General features: G+C 47.1%; 1 protein-coding gene across 1 annotated transcript; it reads right to left on the bottom strand.

The window, feature by feature from the left end:
- Window positions 1-5,443: 5,443 nt before the first annotated feature.
- LOC136467206 (ubiquitin carboxyl-terminal hydrolase 3-like) lies at window positions 5,444-16,393 on the bottom strand. The gene is made up of 6 exons (XM_066465805.1): window positions 15,970-16,393; window positions 14,276-14,392; window positions 13,548-13,646; window positions 12,917-13,093; window positions 7,280-7,461; window positions 5,444-6,133 (listed from the first exon to the last, which is right to left on the bottom strand). The coding sequence occupies exons 1-6, from the start codon at window positions 16,216-16,218 to the stop codon at window positions 5,698-5,700; spliced, it is 1,260 nt and encodes a 419-aa protein (XP_066321902.1). The 5' UTR covers window positions 16,219-16,393; the 3' UTR covers window positions 5,444-5,697.
- Window positions 16,394-21,014: the final 4,621 nt, after the last annotated feature.

Here is a 21,014-nt window from a genome sequence, read left to right on the forward strand (position 1 = left end):
GCATTCAAACATAGGAAAATAATAATTTTTATAAAACTAAAATCAAATATAAGATTAGCTACAAGTGATGCTTACATGCTGCTGCATATTTATTTTTGTGATGAATGGTTTTGATTTAAAGTCCAAATGAATTCAAAATCTAATTGAAAATGGATTTGGAAAATTGTTGGAAAAAGGAAAATGATTATTCTTTTTTTTCCTTCCCCCTCCCTTCCTTGATTTTCGGCCCAGCCCGAGCAGCCGCGCCAGCCCGGATCAGCCTCCCCCTGGCGCCCTGCGCCGGCCCAGCCCCGCTCTGGCCCAGCGACCACGCCGGCCCAAGTCGCGCGCGCCGCTGGAAACCGCCGCGCCTCCCTTTCCCCAGCCGCTGACCGCCCCGGCCCGCCTGTCAACTCCCCCACCTTCCTCCCGCAACCGCAGCCCCGGTCAAGCCGCGGCCGCAACCGCGCCCACTCCACGCGCGTCGTGGGAGCGCCCCCTCCCCGCTCCCCGGCCTCTACAAAACGGAGCCCACGCCCGAGCCGCCCCCTGCTGCATCTCCCCGCTCCAGTTTTCGCCCTCGCTCTCACCTCGGAGGCTGTAACCGGCGCACGGAGAACACCAAAGACCGTCGTCTGCCATCCGCCGTGACCCGCCTTCCCCGAGCCGACTCCGACCCCGATTTTCCCCGCTGTGAGACCCCCATGCTCCCCTCTCTCTCCCCGACCTTTTTACTTTGGTGTTTGGTGACTTGTATGGCCGTTTTGCGTGCGGCCGGGAAGCTCTTGGCCGCCGTCCATGGCGACCGCCGCCACGGCCGCACCCTCCGGCCACCTCTTTGGCCTGGACGTGTTCGCCTGCTCCCCCCCTCTCATCCGGTGGCTTCGGGTCATCGAATCGTGAACCAAAGCCCCATAACCGTGCTCACCGGCGAGCTCCACGTCCCCGGCAATGGCAGCCCCACCACGGAAGCTACTGTTCCGGCCACCCCTTCTTCTCTCTCCCCCAGATTTGATTCTAGCCGTCCATTTTCAGATCTGCGGCCAGGATTAGAAGTTACCCCTTCGCGTGTAAATATGCTAAAGAGTCCCTCGATTTCGGATGAATAGAACCCGCCGTCCTTAGCGTATTTTCCCGTGTACGCTTTTTCGTTTTGAAAGCGTAAAGTTAACTGTTTTAGTTCAAAGTACGCTTTCAGTATTTACAGAAATGCCATTTGAACTGTTTTGCTTATAAAATCGTCGTTTTAGCTCCGAATTGATCCGTTCAAATCGCGTTAGCTTCGTAATTTCATAATCTACATGTTAGAACCACTGTTAGTCAAGTTTGGAACTTTTAAATTTCATGGTTAGATTTAATTAAATATATTGCTATAGGAAATCCCGTTTAAATCATAACTTTCGTATTTTAGCTCCGTTTTTCGTGAACTTCGCGTTGACGTGATCGTAGCGAGACGTAGATTATTTTCATAAATATTTTATCTTGTTTTCTATACTGTTGGTGTACTGTTCTAATTATAGGAATGTTTGCTTTGCATGAATGCTTTTGGAATGTTGTATGTTGCCGTGTTGGTCGCGTTCAGATGGTGAGGAGAACGTTGGAGACCAAGAATTCTTCGACGACCAACAGGATCAGCAAGAGTTTGTGAACCAAGGCAAGTATAGCATGGGCCTACCTTGATGTCCTATTTCACTTTAATCAATTACTCATGTGCATGTGTCTAATTTTGATAACCCTAAGGATATTCTAGACATTTGATGACTTGTTCCCTTGACTCCTATGGGGTAATTGCATATGGGTAGATTGCTAGTGCTCTAACTGAACATGATCTACATGATGATGAATGATTCTATGGAACTAAAAGTATAACATGATTTATAACAAATGTTCCATAGGGCGAAGGTGCAAATGACTTTTGATCATGTTGCTCCCGGCCCTCCATAAGGACTTATCTGTCGGCAAAAGCTGGGACTGACAGTGCAACCGGGAGAGTCATATGGCTCTGACTTTAGCTCAGTAATAGGACCTTTTCTAGCTAGTTAGAGGTTACCTTTTTGGCGCAAATGGGGCTTGCCACGTTGGGTATAGGGCTGCCTCTGTTCCTATGTGTATAGCCGCGATGGATATGTGTCATAGGAAAGGGGGGTTCCTACATCTACCTGCCGAGGAAACCTAGCGGCCCTAACTTGTTAGAGAAACCTATGAAATGGCTTCATAGTGTACCCTGCCCGCTCACCTTGGCAGTGACATGGGAGTAATTAACCCGGGTATATGGGAACCACGACTCGCAGTGAATGTGCACCACCTCTGAAGAGGGTAACAAACTGTTATAATAGCCGTGCTCACGGTCACGAACGGCCCGGAAAACTCACAGAATAACTGGTTACTTGTTGTTGATCATTTAAGTTGTTCTATGATGATATATGGTACACTTGACCCTGATATATGTTCTTATGGGATTAAATGGGAGCTTAAGCATAATTTGATAATATCTGATAATAAAAGCTTGTCGTACTAAAAATGCTAACTGCAGTAAACCAGTGTCAACCTTTTGAGCTTCATAACCCCATGTTAACTTGTTAAGTACGTGATGTACTTACGCTTGTTTATTTTCTTTATTTGGATAAAAATCCCGGATGGGTAACAGATAACAACGGGTATGAGGAATTCCCTGAGGATTTTTAGGCTTGTGGTCAACCAGTTGACCTTCCCTGTGATGAAGCCCCACGAAAGAGTTATCTTTTTTATATTCCGCTGTGTAATGTAAGACTAAGTTATATTATGGATTTGATGTAAGAACACCGTGATGATACTTTATGTAATTTGTCAGCTTGTGTGTGTGATTGATCCCTAGGCACACACAAGTTTTGTGCATTCAATTTTATCCTTAAAATTGGGCGTGACATATATTCACCAGAACGATTAATGGCTTAGTTTTATTCAACAATCATCGCCTATTTCTAATACATTCAAACTTTACACCATCACTTGACGCATCTTAAAAGTGTACTTCATATCATCACTTAGACTCGTGTTGTTCTAACTCTTATGAGAACATGCCGTAAGTCCAGATCATAGAGGACAGGGAAGAATGAAAGCATTGTGGGAAGTAAAAAAAGACGGATGAAAGAATCTTTTCACTCTTTAATATTAGACAGATATAGATATATAAGGAGTTTGGTTGTCAAATTGCTTAATCTCCTAGCAACACATACAGTGCAGAGCCAGGATGCTACACCAGGGTATTCCATGTGAATAAATTGTGCAATAATGCATAGGATCATAAGTCTATAGGAAGGAGGAGGATTTAGTGTGGATGTGCAAGCTATTTTCTGTCTTTGTAGTTTTCTTCCATGATACAAGGCAAATATGCTAACACTTAGCATGTGTATTTGTTTATTTTATTTACCAAAGTCATGGGTATTTCAATGAATATCTAGGAATATCCCTCCCGTCGCCCCTGAACACATAGGTTAAAAAGATACGAGTGCATGTTATTGATTTTGGCTACAAATTATAAGTCATTTGTGCAAGATGGTATTTAAAAGGCACACATGGATAAGGTTTAAAAAGCAAGCATGAATAAAAATAGAGTTAAGAGCATCTACATGAGACTCTCCATATCCTTTCTAAATACTACGAATAGAGATTTTGATGAAAAACTACCCTTCAACAACTTCTCTAAATGATCATCCAAATATAGCCATCTTCTATTCTGGATTTTTCGCTAGCAAAAAATAGAAGACGATAATGGCTCTCTAGAGTGCGCATGAGTTATAGAAAAATGGTTGGAGAGTGAAAAAATATAGAAAACGATTTTTATGCAAATGACTCTGCAAATGATGATTTAGAGAGTGAGATTTAGAAAAGCTTTTGGAGATACTCTAAGTAGTCCAGATTATATCTTATAATTTAGGATAGATTTTAAACATTCAATACTTGTATCTTATAATGGAGGGAGTACAATATTCATGACTCGTTAGGTCCACAAAGCAATAGGAAAATAACAGAAAGAGTTGGTCCCTAGCACTATGGATGCTCAGCCTGTTCGTTTCGGCCGAAACGATCATGGATTATAAGCCAGAAGTACTGCTGGCTGATTTGGTGTGCGAGAAAAATACTGTTCCAGCTTATAATCCACGATCGTATACGATCGTATAAGCCGAAACGAACAAGCTCGCTGAAGATAGTTCATGGCCACATTTCTCAATTAGCATGTATTAGGGTAAATCCAACCCTTAGGCAGATAAGTTTGACCGACCGACCATTGTTTACCCTCATGCTAAACATTTGGTAGGATAGATTTAGTCAAGGATCCTAGCTTTCATTGCCTCATTGGCTTGGTTTCCTGCAAAATACTTCCATAACTACTTGCATACCAGAGAAAACACATAGGGTGTTTCTCTCTCCGTCACTGTCGTTGTTATGAGAAAGACGTAGTGGTCGTGTCTAAACCTTAAGGGTTGGCTAGCTCGGCTGGTGTAGGTGATGATATAAATGGTCATTGTTAAAGTAATTGAATTGTGGTGATCGGTTGTTGGAGATTGAGAACTACTATTTGTTTCTTTGTAGACGAAGGGTACAGCCTCATCTATGGGCCCTCACCCACGGTATCTATCGATGCGACATGGACAAGGGCTTGCCGTCTTGGTGAGCATCGTTGCCAAAAGCCGAGAGTGCTAGAATGGGATAGGGAAGGGCGCTACCATGCACGAGAGAAGTCGTCAGGCGTGCGACAAGGAGTAGGGAAGATGTTGCCTTTTGGGAGAGAAGGGATCCATAAAGTGGCTGGACAGGTCCTAAGCATCTTCAAGAGTTCCCTAAATCCTTTTCTAATCCTTGTTTTTTAGCAAGATGAAAAAAAACCACTCTCCAATAACTCATAATCCATCGTCCTAATATTTTAGAACTTAGGAAAAGTCATCATGTTCCGCGTAAAGTTACGCGCTTTCGAGTCGCGCGTATCTTCTCTTCCCGCGCGTGTTTGTCAGCCAATCTAAAGGTGGAAGGGCATGGAAAGAATAAAGAGTATGTAAAAGAATATATTAAAGTGGTTAGTATAATTTAAAAATAGTATAGAATTTCTGACGTAAAATTGTCTTCTATATTTTAGTATTAGATTATTAGAAACTCTTAGACACTCTTAGACAGGGCCTTCTTTATTCCTTCTGATATTTTTTTAGCTGTTGTAAAACTCTATGTTATGCTCTTGATCCTACTATCTTGTCTGTGTTGCCTCATTCATCGCGCCGAATTTGGCATTAAAGCCCAGACGGGTGAACGGAGGTTTGACGGCGACTGGTTGCAGTTTGGTGTAAAACGCATGTCTAGGAGACAAACCGACGTACGGTGCGGGACCTGGATTGTAGCGCAAGGTGGGCGGGTGAACAGGCAGCCTTTGATATAGAATATAGACAATTAGCAGGCTATTTTTTCACATAAAACTAAGGCACAATGTGAGGAAATGCGGTCCTATTGTCAAGCTAAAATCATGAGAACAAAATAAAATGATATACTGACCTGCCGATTAATCCTTTACAAGGAACTGCATCTAACAACAAACTAAACTTTTATGTTTTCCCCCACGTTCTTCCGCCAAAAAAAAACCTTTTTTGTTGAAAATGTAAATCTACCCTATCCAACCTAAGCATACGGAAACTCCGAAAGCAAATTGCATGTACATCAAACCACCCAGGATCTCATGTCCACGGACCACGGTCACACTCCATCGGAAGAAACGGTCTTCTCATCTCCATTCCCACCAATGCGCTCGTAGAACAGGATGTAGCCATGATCCGTGTTGCCCGAATATTCACGAGAAGAGCCATAGAACGTCTGTAGGGTGGACTCCGGGATCATCTCGACATTGTCATCATCGAAGGACAGCCAATGGTCATGGCTCTTGATCTTGGCTACGTAGTGCCCCTGGTTGGGGCCGCTACCCAGGTGGACCACCACGGCAAAGAGGGAGTACTCACAGTCAGCAACGGCATCACTGGAGCTGCTGCTGAGCTTAAGCTCCAAGGGGTACACCACTCGGTACGACAGCTTCTTGTTCCGGTTAAGCTGCTCGATGAACTTGAAGCGCTTTAGGTGGATCACCAATGTTTGTGGCACCTTTTTTATCTTCATCCTCTTCTCTGCTTCTTGCAAACTGCATGATGAGAAACCAAAATTTCGAGTTCAGTACATGGCACAGGGAAATCAAGCTAAGTAGTTCCTACACATATGGTGATTCTCGATGCATATTTCCACCTCACTTATAAGTGCAAGGTTAGCATCCCAGTTGAAACTGGAATCCCAGTTGAAACTGGACATTCAGATTCCCAATGAAAAATGGATGCACAAACTTAGAATCACTTGTATTCCAATGTGACCATTACATATATTCTGTTGTGATCTCGACAGAACAAATTTCTCAATATTGTAGAAAAAGTGCAGGGGAAAAATGTAGAATAACAGAAATTGCCATATTAGAAGGGATTGGCCTGTAATGCTTCCCTTCAAAGGGAGTAGTTGCTTGGATGTCAGATTTGTTCTATAATTATCTGGATTTAAGTACTTGATAAACTGGGTGTGTTTGGTTTGAGGAATCAAACCATTCTAGATGAGGTGGTGCATCATGAGTCCATTCCTTTTTTTTTGAACGCAATGGCAGGAGCTCTGCCTTTCAATTAAGATAGGGAAAGAAAGTTTATGTACAAGCAAAGACAAACGAGATTAAGGTTTCATCCCCCCCTTCCCCCCCATACACCTGTGAGCTAAACGTACTCAAGAGCTCTCTTCCTTTGGTGTATGTCTTCCTTTATCCTTGCGGCTACCTGCGGCACCGTTTGTATCAAGTTGTCAAAAATTCTCCTATTTCTCTCCTTCCATATATTCCAGAAGGTGTAGATAACTACCCCGTTGAGCCGCCTCCGCTCAGATCTTGGCACTTTCGCTACCGCGTCTTCCCACCATGACTTGATGTGGGTGATTCCACCAAATTTGAGGAATGGACTCATGAGTCCATTCCTCAAATTTGGTGGAATGACTTCATTCCTCACACTAGTACTAATTATTAGTTTATGAGGAATGACTTGATGATGCATCAACCCATTTCATTCCATAAACCAAACAAAAAAGGGAGGAGCAAGAAGATGATGGACTAACCCATTCCTCAAACCAAACACCCTATTAATGAACAGAACAAGGATTGAAAATATTGACATGCCAATGAACCAGAGATTACATATTACCACAAGTTCACAACAAAGAGACAAAACCATTAGGAGACCAAAATGGCATCTAGTTTTGTTACCTGCAGCACTTGTCACAGAAGAACTTGTCATCCGCATTTAAAGTCTCAGTAGAAAAGAAATTCTTCAGGCAGCTTGTGAGTGAACTATTCTGTTCAATGTCAACGCTCAAGTCAAAAAATGTCTCATCCTTTGCGGTGATTGTCTCACACATTAAGCATCTGGTTTCATTTGTCAAAGTACCCTGCAAAGGTAAAGGGTAACTGTGCATGAGATCTTTATAACAAAAAGTGAGTGCATGTGTGAATGTCACGGCCTCTTGCGTTCATAGGTCCGGCCGACCATAACATCTCTCCCCTCCTTCTGAAACAGCTCGTCCTCGAGCTGGAATGAAGGGTGGGCCGCCCGAAACTCATCCACCAGCTCCCATGTAGAGTCAGACACAGGCAAGTCCACCCACTGGACTAGCACGTGCCACGCACCGCGGCGAAGGCTGGCGCGCAGCACGCGTGCTGGCTGCAGAAGAGGACGACCATGGCGAAGCGGTGGCAGTGCCGGGACTGTTGATGGGGGCGGACCACGGAGTGGCTTGAGCACACCAACGTGAAATACATCATGAATGCGAGCACCGTCCGGCAGCTGTAGACGATACGCCACCGTTCCAATGCGCTCGAGCACCTTGAAAGGGCCTGCATACTTGGGGCCAAGCTTGCCACGGCGACCCGGAACTAGGGACTGGGTAGGACGGTGGAGAAGACGAAGCCACACCCAGTCCCCAACCGAGAACTCCAGCGCGCGGTGTTTGTTGTCGTAGTGGCGGCGCGCGTACTCCTGTGCCTGAAGAAGCCGAGCACGCACCTCAGCTAAGAACTCGTCCCGGTTGGCGAGCAAGGCGTCCACGACGTCAGTCTGCGCCTGGCCAGGCGCATAGGGCAGGAGCTCCGGTGGCGGACGGCCGTAGACCACCGTGAACGGCGACGTCCAGAGCGTGGTGTGGTAGGCGGTGTTGTAGCAAAACTCCGCCCACGGTAGCCAGTCGAGCCAGTCGCGCGGCCGATCGCCCGTGAGGCAGCGGAGGTACATTGCGATGGTCTTGTTCACCGCCTCGGACTGACCGTCCGTCTGCGGGTGGAAAGCCGTGCTCATGCGGAGTTGTACCCCAGCCTGTCGAAACAGATCGCGCCAGACGTTGCCGGTGAAGACGGGATCACGGTCGCCGACGATGGAGTCGGGGAAACCGTGCAGCCGCACTATGTCGTGGAAGAACGCGCGCGCGACGGAGGATGCCGTGTACGGGTGGCCCAGCGGAATGAAGTGGGCGTACTTCGAGAATCTGTCGACGACGGTGAGGATGACGCTCTTGCCATGGACCCTCGGAAGCGCCTCGACGAAGTCCATGGCAATGTCCGCCCATACCCGGGACGGAACCGGCAGGGGCTGTAGCAGTCCCGCAGGGTGCAGCGCCTCCGTCTTGTTATGCTGGCATGTCGTGCAGGCGAGGACGAAGTCCCGGACCACACGGCGGTCATGCTCGACGAAGAACTCGGTGCGGAGGCGCTGGAGCGTCTTCTGTATGCCCTCATGTGCCGCTGTATGAGCCAGCTGGAGGACGTCGTCGAGGACGGCAGACGAGGTGGACACGAACACGCGACCTTTGAAGAGGATGAGGCCGTCCTGCACCCGCCACTCGACGCCGTGCGTGCCAGCCGCGACGGCGTCCCGGCGGGAACGTAGCTCGTCCGACGAGCTGATCTCCCGGCGTAGGTCCTCGAACAGCTGGAACGTGGGTACCGAGATGGAGGCCAATGCCGGAGCCGCGGCCGGAAGTGCGGACAGCAGAGGGTCATCCCCGTCCCGGCGTGAAAGAGCATCAGCCACGGTGTTGAGGCTGCCAGACCTGTACTCCACCCTGAAATCATACCCAAAGAGTTTGCTAATCCAATGGTGTTGGGGTATTGTAGACAAGCGCTGATCGAGCATGAACTTCAGCGCGTAGTGGTCCGTGCGAACGACGAAGGCACGACCCCAAAGGTACGGCCTCCAGTGTCGGACAGCCTGCACTAGGCCGATGAGCTCCCGCTCGTACACCGCGACCTTGAGATGGCGCGCAGCGAACGGTCTGCTGAAGAACGCTACTGGCCCGTCACCTTGATGTAGAACTGCACCGAAGCCCGAGCCCGACGCGTCGCAGTCGACGGTGAACCCCTTGGTGAAATCCGGCAGGTGCAGCACAGGAGCCGTAGAGAGCGCCTTTTTCAGGCCGTCAAACGCTGCTGTTGCGGCCTCCGTCCACCGGAAACCGTCCTTCCGCAGGAGTTGGGTCAGTGGCGCTGCGATGGTGCCGTACTCCTTGATGAAGCGCCGGTAATATCCGGCTAAGCCGAGAAAGCCCCGCAGACCCCTGGCCGAGCACGGTCGCGGCCAGGATTGGACAGCGCCTACCTTGGTCTCATCCATGGCGACGCCCTCCTGCGAAATCACATGGCCCAAGTAATGGACCGAAGACGAGGCGAAGGCGCACTTGGAGCGTTTGATGTGCAGCCGGTGCGTGCGAAGAGTGTCGAGGACGGCGCGCAGGTGCTGTAGGTGCTCGGTCCACGTGGCGCTGTAGATGAGGATGTCGTCGAAGAACACCAAAACGCAGCGGCGAAGGAACGCCCGGAGGGTGAAGTTCATGAGAGCTTGGAACGTGGACGGCGCGTTGGACAGGCCGAAGGGCATGACCAGGAACTCGAAGTGGCCATGGTGAGTGCGGAACGCCGTCTTGGCGACGTCCTCGGGGTGAACCCGCACTTGGTGATACCCTGAGCGAAGATCGAGCTTTGTGAAAAATTTGGCGCCATGGAGCTCATCCAGCAGCTCCTCAACAACCGGAATCGGAAACTTGTCTTTGACTGTTGCGGCGTTCAGAGCGCGGTAGTCGACACAAAACCGCCACGAGCCGTCCTGTTTCTTGACAAGCAGCACCGGTGCCGAGAACGGTGATGTGCTGGGCCGTATGATACCTTGCTGGAGCATCTCTTCACATTGCTTCTCCAGCTCATCTTTCTGGAGTTGGGGGTACCGGTAAGGGCGCACCGCGATGGGTTCCGTAGCCGGCTTCAGATGGATCCGGTGGTCGCACGGGCGGGCTGGTGGCAGCCCCGCCGGCATGGCGAAGACATCGGCGTAGGAGTCCAGCAGGCGCTCAAGTAGGGCCCGTTCCGTGACCTTGGCTGTGAAGATGTGACGAGCTTGGAGGCGGCCAGTTGGAGGAATATCGGTGCGCGTGGACCCGATCCCCTTCCAAAGCACCCGGCGACCATTGTGATTGAACGCCATGCAAAGGTCGTCGAAGTCCCACAGGATGGGCCCGAGGGTGCGCAGCCAGGTGGTACCGAGGATCATGTCATAGCAGTCGAGGCCGATGGAGTAGCAGTCGATAGTGAAGAACTCGTCGCCGATCTGGATTGCGACATCCCGCGCGAGACCACTACAGGGCACGCGGTCGCCGTTGGCCACCGTGACGTGAGCGCCCCTGCTGTCGTGGAACCGAAGGCCGGCGCGGCGGCCGGTTGGCAAGTTGATGAAGTTATGCGTCGAGCCAGAGTCGATCAAAGCCGTGAACTCCTGGTCACCCATGCGGACACGGATCTGCATGGTGTCCTCCGTGCGGATGCCCGTGATGGCCGAGAGGGAGATCAGGGGCGCATCAGGGTCGAACCCGTGCGGTGCCTCGCCTGCAGCGGCTGCCCCCGCTGGTGTGACGTCGTCTTCGTCTGGTTCCTCAACGATGTAATCCTCCGCCTCGAGGTAGAAGAGCCGCGCGCATTTGTGGCCGCGGACATAGGCCTCGTCACAGTTGTAACAAAGGCCTTGCTTGCGACGCGCTACCATCTCGTCCGGGGACAGCCGCTTGAAGGAGCGCGGGGGCGCCGTCGTTGAAGACGCAGCCGAGGGCGGTGCGCCCTGGAGGGAGGCTGGCGCTGGCAGGGCAGCCTGGAGCCCAGGGACGCGTCGTGGCGGCCGTGGGGGCGGTGTCGGAAGAGCGAGGAGGTTGGTCGCATTCCGGCGTTCGTAGGCACGCGCCAGCCGCACGGCCCGCTGGAGGTCCTGTGGCTCGTGAAGCTCGACGTCGACGCGGAGGGCCTCAGGCAGTCCCCCGGTAAAGAGTTGGGCCTGCTGTAGTGGAGCGAGGCGACCCGCGTGTGCGAGCCGCGCCTGGAACAGCTCCAGGTAAGCCTCGACGGTGGAGGGGAACGGCAATCGGGCCAAGTCCGCCAAGTGATTCGTGCTGATCGGTGGTCCAAATCGCTGGTGACAGAGACGCTTGAACTCATCCCAGGCAGGCTCGCCAGCGTCGCGCTCCAGGGTGATGTACCACTGTTGAGCCGTGCCGCTCAAGTGGTAGGAAGCGAGCCAGACACGATCTGCGTCCGGGGTCTGCTGGGCGCGGAAGAATTGCTCGCACTTGTTGAGCCACCCGAGCGGGTCTACCTTGCCGTCAAAGGTGGGAAAGGAGAGTTTGTGGTAGCGTGGCACGGCATGGCCCTGAGGTCCTTGTGGAACATGAAGGTGCGGCGGCGCACAATGCATGGTGGCAGTCGGCAAGGGTGTGGTTTGGGGTGTGTAACAGCCGCCGTGGAGGATGGTGGACATAGATGGCACTGGGGATGGCGACGGGGGAAATGATATCTGGGTGATGGGAACCCCCACCGATGGCTGTGGATGCAGGGAGCCGGTCGCCGGTAGGTGGGCGGGCTGGGCTGGTGGTGCAGATGCCGTGGATGATACCGGGGGCACCTCCAAAGGGATTGGCGCAGAGGCCGGCAGAGAAGGGATGCCGCCGTAGCCGGGCAGCCCGTACTGGACCGGCAATGATACTGGCGGCGAGCGGTGCTCGAGTGCCGCCATGCGCAGCGACAGGTCGCCCAGCTGGTGCTGGATCTGGTAGATGGACACCGTGAGGGTATTGAACGCCTCGGCGGGGGACGTTGGCGGCGTGTACAACTGCTGAGCCGCCGAAGTGGTCATGATGGCATCGGTGGCAGCGGGTGTGACTGGGTTGACGATGATGGCGGAAGCAGATGGGTTTATGGGGGCGGCGGGGTCGGCGGTGGTGGGCGCAGCGGGGGCCGAAGACGCCATGGTCTCTAATACCAGGTTGTCACGGCTTCGCAGGGAATAGGAGTGAGTGGTGGCTGGCCGTGGAATGAACCCTCGGCGAGGAACTGGCGGCGCCGTGACCGACGCCTGTTCCCTGGATGACAAGAGGATGACGATGAACAGTACTCTCGGCTGGGCACCCAAGGGAGACGGTGAGTCTCAATCCCAGGTTAATCCCTTCATTCATCGAATGGTTTGCCATATAGGCTGATACAAGCATGCCACTAATTTAGGGATAACAACTAAACATGCATAACCAACTAACATGCAGCTAACAAACTCCCCACAAATTATTCCTGTGATCTAACAAACTAACTGACTCAATTAACCACTTGCGACTCAGCCATCAACCGGGCCGGCTCCACCACCTGGTGCCGGCAACTTAGCCACTGCTGAGACGCCTCTTGCGTTCATAGGTCCGGCCGACCATAACAGTGAAGCTTGGCATCTTTTATAGTAAAGAAGAGTGGCACCAGATTCAACTCAAACCTGGCTAGTCAGTTTGAAGCTACCTTTTTCTAATTGAGTTAGGTTCAATTTCTTGTAAGAGTTACCTGAAAATTCTTATGTACCCATGTAACCAGTGGTTCTTTTCTAACTCCATCAACAGCTGACCCATTTGAGACCTTTTCAGGAGATGTGGTCCCAGGAGAATCCTTTGCAGAACTAGACTCTTTTTCCAGAATATCAACAATTTCATTCAGTAAGAAATTCAAAAACTCATGGGCATCCTACAGAGTAGAACAGAAAAGCTATGTTACTTCTGGAAGGTTTACTCTTTTATCTCATCAAAAGATATGAAGACAAGAGAATGTTTAGCCCTACAGTGAATTGGATCAAAGGAGAGAATTTTCTGTTAAGAACCATGTACCATGCAACAAAAGTAAAGCAGGTCACAATAATAGCTAGGGCCTGAGCTTGCATTACTGAATCATACTCCCTCCATTCCCAATTATGGTCGTTTTGGCTTTTCTAGATACATAGTTTTTTTTAATATGTACTATATATTTAGGAGTATATCAAAAACTATGTACCTAGAACTAGAAAAGCCAAAACAACCTATAATTTGGGACGGAGTAAGTACTAAATAAAACCTTAAGGAAGGAATAAGCTAATCAGCTTGAGCTTATGATGTGCTAATGTGACTGACCTGATGCAGGCCACTGTTCAACATCTGGAAGTTACCTGATGCATGTAGCCGCGAAAATATTCATTTAGTTTCCTAACCATTTGAATGAAACGTTTTGGAGCGATAACACCAGTCTTTTTCTTTGATATACTTATCTGCAAAAATCATCAACCATTATTACTAGACAAAAGAATTGCAGAAACTTTCATGTTACATAGACAAAATCATGCAGTACCAATCTGTAGAATCATGCTCATGGATTGCTTTAGTTTCAATTCGCAACATTACAATGTACAAATGTCCAGGTGTTCTTTCTTTCTTCTAAGAACACGCACGAGAGCTACGTGTCATTTGGTTGCAAAATATTCAAGTGCTCTAAACTAATCAGTTATAACTAATATACAAATGCAGCTTCAAGTGAGCTATTAAATAAGTTGAGTGAAGCAATACAGAATTGTCAACAAGCAATGCACAAAGTCAAGATCATGCAAACAACTAGTGTATACTAATCAATTTGTACACTCTAAACTGTATGCAAGAAGTATCAATCATTTCTTGGAAATAGCAAGAAATCACAAATGGTTTATCGCTTATGGCTTGCAAAATATTACACCACTTCACAATGCATGAACAACAGCAATGTACTGCAAAGAACATTTTCTAGGTCCAAAGGAGAAAGAAGATTATCCAGAACCATTCTGTATACAAATTCATTTCATAAAGAAACACTGCAACAGTACAACAAAGTAGTATATCAACTAAATGGGAGATTATATTTCTTCACCTGTGAAAAAAGATCTGCTAGGCAGGTCAACAAGTTTTCTACAGCATCTTCGAGATTTCTGTTTTTGTTATAGTATTCCAGCAACTGCTCCCGGAATGGAGCACAATAATACAGTGCCTGAAAAAGGTATAACTTTTTAATCCCCATCAGTTATGCACCCCAAAATGTAGCAAAAAGTCAGAATGAGTGTGTACTACCTAGAAATTAAAACAAAATGGCAAAACAATTGTATGAATACTAATTCTTTGAAAAAAATAGATAATTTTTCTTTCGGTACAACTTTCTTAGTTTCATGAGCTAATCCTGCTCAGAAAATACTGAAGGCGATATCACGGTCTGCACAAAGTTAACAACAGAAGGTCTGCATGATGCCAAATAGCCAATACATGAACAGTCAACCATCGCTTTGCTGCATCATAATAATTTGCTTCTTCATACTGTATTCAGATGACGCCATTTTTCCCTCGGTTAAAACATCAGACAGCACCAATTGTATTCCTGAATATGTTTAATTTCGAATAGCACTAATCCACAAAAGTAACATCTAACAGGCATGCGATCAAATAAAAAGCTGGCTGTGCCATTTCAAAACATGAGGAAGAAGACTTGAGGTGTTAATTCATTGATCAATATGTCAGCAATATGTAGGATAATGTAGAGGACCACAAAAATGAATTGCAGCATTCTTTGACTTTGGTTTTTTGGAAGGTAGGACAAAAACAATAATCACTTGCAACTTTACAGGAATACCTATTAGTCACATCTAAAACTTCAGAAGCATAACTAAGTTTGGCACCTACGATACCAAAATACACTGGATTTGCTGTATATTTGCATCAAATTGCAGTAGCTCTTAACGCATATGGCCTACCCACGGTTCATCCATGAAGTAACTAAGAAGGGCCCAGTTGCAGTATATACATTAGTCAACAGTAAGCATCTCATTGTCCCACTAAAAAAATAAACATTACTAGTTTCCTATGAAGCATCCCAAACTTCTATAGCAGTTTAGTTTGGCATATCCTCCCATTTTAACACCTCATCAGTTCCAGATTCCATGGTTCCATGATACCATGGGATGAGAGCAACATTGTGAAAGAAACGACGCAATCGTGAATGAATGAGGATCCTAAACTGTTGTTGTCTATTGAGGTAAGGTAAGGGCCATGAAACTGATGAGTGACGACAATGACAAAATGAATGCCAAAAATATAGCTGTTGTGAAACGCCCCTGTACACATATTCGTGAGCATCACATAAGAAACCACCAACCAGATTAAGCACAGAATGCTGAATACGACAACACATGCCAATCACGCCCTAATCCTGTTATCCGCAATCCTATTATGGGATAAACACAAACATAATGATTGGCGTCGCCTCTGCTGGTCTGCCCCCATGCACCTAAACGACTTCAATTCCACTTACTGGTCCCCTTCATGCCACACTGCACCGAACTTTGGACAAACAGAATGGTACACCTACCTCATCAAAAGCTAAAAAGAGGCCAGCACCCCAAACGGTTCCTAAAACAACTACCTAACCAAAGTTTCACCGAAATTCCAACCATAACAAGAAGGAAAACTAAACGGATTGCGACGGAGCACAGCACGCAGTGAACAAGTCAACACGCCGACTAGCGCCTCCCCTCCCCTCCCCTCCCCTCCTATGTGGGGGATCAGTAGCCACCTCACCTGGAGGACGCTGTTGCAGTAGCAGGTGTTGCCGAAGTTCTCGAGCCCGAAGTAGCGCTCGCCCTCGGGGAACTGGTCGCCGAAGGCCCTTTCGAGCTTGGAGAGTCCGGAACCCATGACCGCCCACCGGTCCCACCACCCGAAGGCGGCGCTGGCGAGGGACCGGAGCCCCGACCCGGCCGCCGAGCGGTGCCTCTCCGCGGCCGCCGCCGGCGGGGAGGCCGTTGGCGATCGCGCCAGCTTCGCCATGCTAGGGTTCCGCTGGCTTGGCCACGGGCGTGGAGATGGCGGTGGAGGAGTAGCTCGGGAGGCTGACTAGGCGAAAGCCCGACGGGTCGAAGAGATCGAGATGGAGGGTGGGAAGGACCGAAGGAGGGAGCTTGACTGCTTGAGGATGCCCTGCCTGTGGCGCGAACTCGCAATGTTTTTTGTGTATCTCTTGCTTACTTGCTTCTGCGTGTGTATCTCTACCGTGGCTCGGGTTAAGGCTATCCGTACTCGTTCACCTCTATTTTCATCTTTAAAAAGAAATATTTTATTCTAGTCATCGAGATTCTCTACTCTATACATATTTCTCATGCACCCGTGTTATCTCTATCACATACTCTATATCTACTATTCCATATTTTATTCCCCTCGCTCCCTCTTTCTCTCTCACACCAATTCTCTCTCTCCTTTGCTACAGTGTTTAGAGTAGATCAAACAAAACGCCGCAGGTAGCGTTGCGCTGTGCGGCGGGTACGCTGCAGGTGCGTTTACAGGCGCGCGGTGAGGACTATCCAGGCGCGCGCGCGTGCTGCCGTTCCGCTTGCAGGCGCGCGGTGCGGATAGCCTAAGGCTTGTTTGACTTGCAGACTGTGGTACCTCCTCTCTCCGTCCTATCTCAAAGAGTATCCGTAAACTTACGCGGCAGTGTCATTCTGATCTTTGAATTTTCAAAGTGATGTACGTGGGTTTTAAAACTTGGCTAACGAGGTTATTCCAGCCATGAACTTCTAAGATGATCATTGCCTGTTCTTAAACTTAGTTTTGAATCTCATCTGGGTCTAAATCGAGCCTAACCCACTGTATACGTAGACATGTCATGCTGACTGTGATTTAGACGTGGGCTCCACATGTGGACATATATCTATATTTCAATTTTTTTTGGAGGAGTTAAATTCACTCCCAAGCTTTGTCTGCAATGTCATCACGGTCCACGAATTGACACATAGGTCTCACGGGACAAAGATAATGAATAGATATTAGAGAGGAGAGGTGGACCCTACATGTTGGGTCCATGTCTAATGCACAATCAACGGGCCACATCAGCATATAGAGTGGATTAGGCTCTGTTTGGACCTAGATAAGATTCAAAACCAAGTTTAGGGACAGGTGGTGATCACCTTGAAAGTTTATGGATTGAGATGACACCGTTACAGATATCACTTTGAAAATTGGGAGACCGGGATGATAACACCGGCCAAATTTAAGGACTGGCGGTGAATTTTACTCTGTCTTAAACTATCTCTCATGTTTTTCATAACGAAGGTACCTAGGTTGAAGGTGGTGGGGTTAAAAATTGTAACCTATAGTAGAGGTCATAGAGTTAGATAAAAAATATGCAAGAGAATTATATATCTTTATTGCCCTGTTCGCTTGGCTTATAAGTCATACTTTTTCAGTCAACGAATAATATTTTTCTCTCACAACAAATCAGTCAACAGTACTTACAGCCATGGCTTATCAGCCAAGCGAACATGGCATATATTATTAAGCTAAGCTGGGACAGTTTACATGACGGGACTGAAAACCAGAGTTAAACTGTCAACTAGTTGAGCTGCTGTGGAAAAGGTTTATATGTTATTTCTTAAATGATGTAGCAAAATCAATATAAATAAAGAGAAAAACATTGAAAACTGAAATTATGTAGTTGATTGAAATGCAGAAAAGGATAGAGCTCTATTATAAGTATATATATATATATATATATATATATATATATTATATGCTGACGTGGCAGCCATCTGAAATAGCTAGCCGCTGCTGCGAGAATCTAGTCTTGTTCTCTAAATTTTCTTTCAAATGATGTCAGGAATTAAATCTAAAAAGAGAAATGGGCAAAGAAGATACCGTACTTTTGATATGTTACTAATGATTTAGTATCAGCCTGTTCATTTGGCTGTGGCTTGTCATAAATGATCGTAAATTTCCAGCCGGAACAATATTTTTCTCTCACACAAACCAGCCAGCAGTACTTCTTCACGAATCAGCAACTATACGAACCAGCCAACCAAACAGGCTATATATGCTTACTTTTGGGCAAGACGAGTAGGTAGTGATTCCTTGCACTTAGCCGAGATGATGGACGCACGTAATAAAATCGTTATACAACAAAGATCCAACAATATTTATAGGAGAGAGCTTATATATTAGCTCTGTCAACAAAAAAAACTCCGATTCCTAATCTCTGACAAAAGGCATTAATAAATCCCCATAAAGCAAAATATCTTAGTTTTGTGAATTGTGACAGCCATGAGTAAGTGTGTTGATGTGAACATTACTTATTGGTGGACATTATTTTGCTATGAGCTGACTATCCATAGAAATATCTTATGTCCAAGTACATTCGACTTCTACAAATGATGATGGCAGCACAGGATATCGGTTATCAAATCGAACAAACCAAGTTTGAAGTCTCAAAGTCCCCTTTCTATGTGCTCAGCAACAGCATCTAAAGAAACTTCAGTTACACTGTCTTACTGTCATTCTTTACCCTCAGCTAGTCGTCAGTCATGTGCAGACTTTACCAAGTCCCTCTTATTGAGAGAAGAATGCATGATACTCTACTGAAGCTAGAACAAGGGACTCGCATATTTTAGTGCTTATAGGCACTAGAAAATCACTCGTTTCATGCATGTGGATAGTTAGAATGTGTCCGTCAAGTATTCTTGCCATAATTTTATGGAAAACGTCGTCGGTAGTCCACATCAAAGAGTACACACTCCACTTATATGATTATTCAATGAATGCGCAAACTCTTCTAAATGGAGTATGAAGAGATAACAATAATATGGATGAGAGTAAAACCGTACGACTTGACCGATGATGTTAAGAAGATGACCTTTGTTACAGGTACCCGTGGTACTTCTCGGTACTAAATTTCCCTTTTGAATTTTGCTGACCGTTGATTTGTGTTAGGCTTTTCAAATAAAAAAAAAGATAAGTTTACATAACCAAAAGGGTGACCGAATCGTAGCTTTTAAATCTATATTTATATCTATATATCTTATATTTTTCAATCCCCACTAGAATTCTGTTTCACCGTGTAAGCTGTCCACGTCAATATCCACTGGCACATGATTATAACAACTCACTAGCATATACAATTATATCTTCATTCAAGCATGCACGTCATCCACTAGCATGTATATTTAATTGTTCACGTCATCATGGTACACCATCCACTAACATATATCATGATATTTATTTGTTAATATAAGTAAACATAAGTAGTAGAGTTTTATTTAAAATCATCCGTGATTCCTGCAACAACGTACGGGGTATCCTTTTAGTACAATATATGATTCTAGTAAAATATATGAGAGAGTTTAAGATTAAACACATACTCCCTCAGTCCCAAAATAAGTGTCGCTCTCGCTTTCCGAGGAGTCAAACACACTTTTAACGTTGACCAAATATATAGAAGAAAATATTAGCACTTACATAATTAGTATTGTTAGATAGGTCGTTGAATCTATTTTCATTTAAACTTATATAGAAATACAAATGTTGCTAATATTTTTTATAAATGTAATTAAATTTATAAAAGTTTGACCAGCATGAATACCGTAGCGACACTTATTTTTGGGATAGATAGAGTATATATGAAGGCGCGCGGGGCAAATGGAAAAAATATAAATTGAGAAAGAAAAAGCATATAAAGTATTTGTAACTGAAGTCTATCCCAGTAAGATTCCTGTTGAAAGATCAAAATGCCTAAGAGGGGGTGAATTGGGCTAATTCTAAATTTTCTTGCAATAATCAAATTCTACGGTTAGCCCAATTAACCCCTTGTGCCTAGAAAAGTGTTTCTATTACTCTAACGCACAAAGGACTTGCAACCTATGTTACAAACTTACTCTAGCATGGCAATTCTATGAATGTAAAGACAAGTATTGAATTGCTCAAAGTAAATGCTCAAAGTAAATAGAGAGAGAGCAACACAGCGATATTTTGCCGAGGTATCGGAGAGTCGCCACTCCCCACTAGTCCTCGTTGGAGCACCCGCGCAAGGGTGTAGCTCCCCCTTGATCCGCGCAAGGATCAAGTGCTCTCTACGAGTTGATTCTTCGACACTCCGTCGTGGCGAATCACCCAAAGCCGCTCACAACTTGAGTTGGGTCACCCACAAGCTCCGCCGGGTGATCACCAAGCTCCCAATCACCACCAAGCCATCTAGGTGATGGCGATCACCAAGAGTAACAAGCATGAACTCTCACTTGACCACTCGAAGCCTAATGAGAAGATGGATGCACACTTGGCTACTCTTGATTCACTAATGAGGCTACTCTCTTGGATTCTCAAATCTCAATCACCTCACTAGGACCTTGCTCTTCTTGGTACTCACAAACGTGTTTCTCAGCTGTTGGAATGAGCAAAAGTGACTCCACACACGAGTGGAGCTTCCATTTATAAGGCAGCCTGAAAAACGAACCGTTATGAGCTTCTGTGGGGTGACCGGACGCTCCGGTCAGTTCAACCCGCATTCTAGTGATAATGTGTTGACGGGAAGCTGGCAGCGTCCAATCACCACTGACCGAACGCGTCCGGTCGCATTAAACCCTTACTGGAACCTTACTGTACTCGACCGGACGCTGAACCCCCAGGGTCCGGTCAGTACTTACCAGACGCATCCGGTCGCAGATTCCCTTCTCCAGCGTCCGGTCACTTAACCTCTCCAGCGTCCGGTCGCACCGAACGTAGTCTGCTTAATCAAATGAACTGACCGGACCCTGCGGCCAGCGTCCGGTCGCACCGGAGCCAGCGTCCGATCAGCATTTGAC

This window comes from Miscanthus floridulus, chromosome 7 (genome assembly GCF_019320115.1).
Source record: "Miscanthus floridulus cultivar M001 chromosome 7, ASM1932011v1, whole genome shotgun sequence".
In the NCBI taxonomy this organism is placed as follows: Eukaryota; Viridiplantae; Streptophyta; class Magnoliopsida; order Poales; family Poaceae; genus Miscanthus; species Miscanthus floridulus.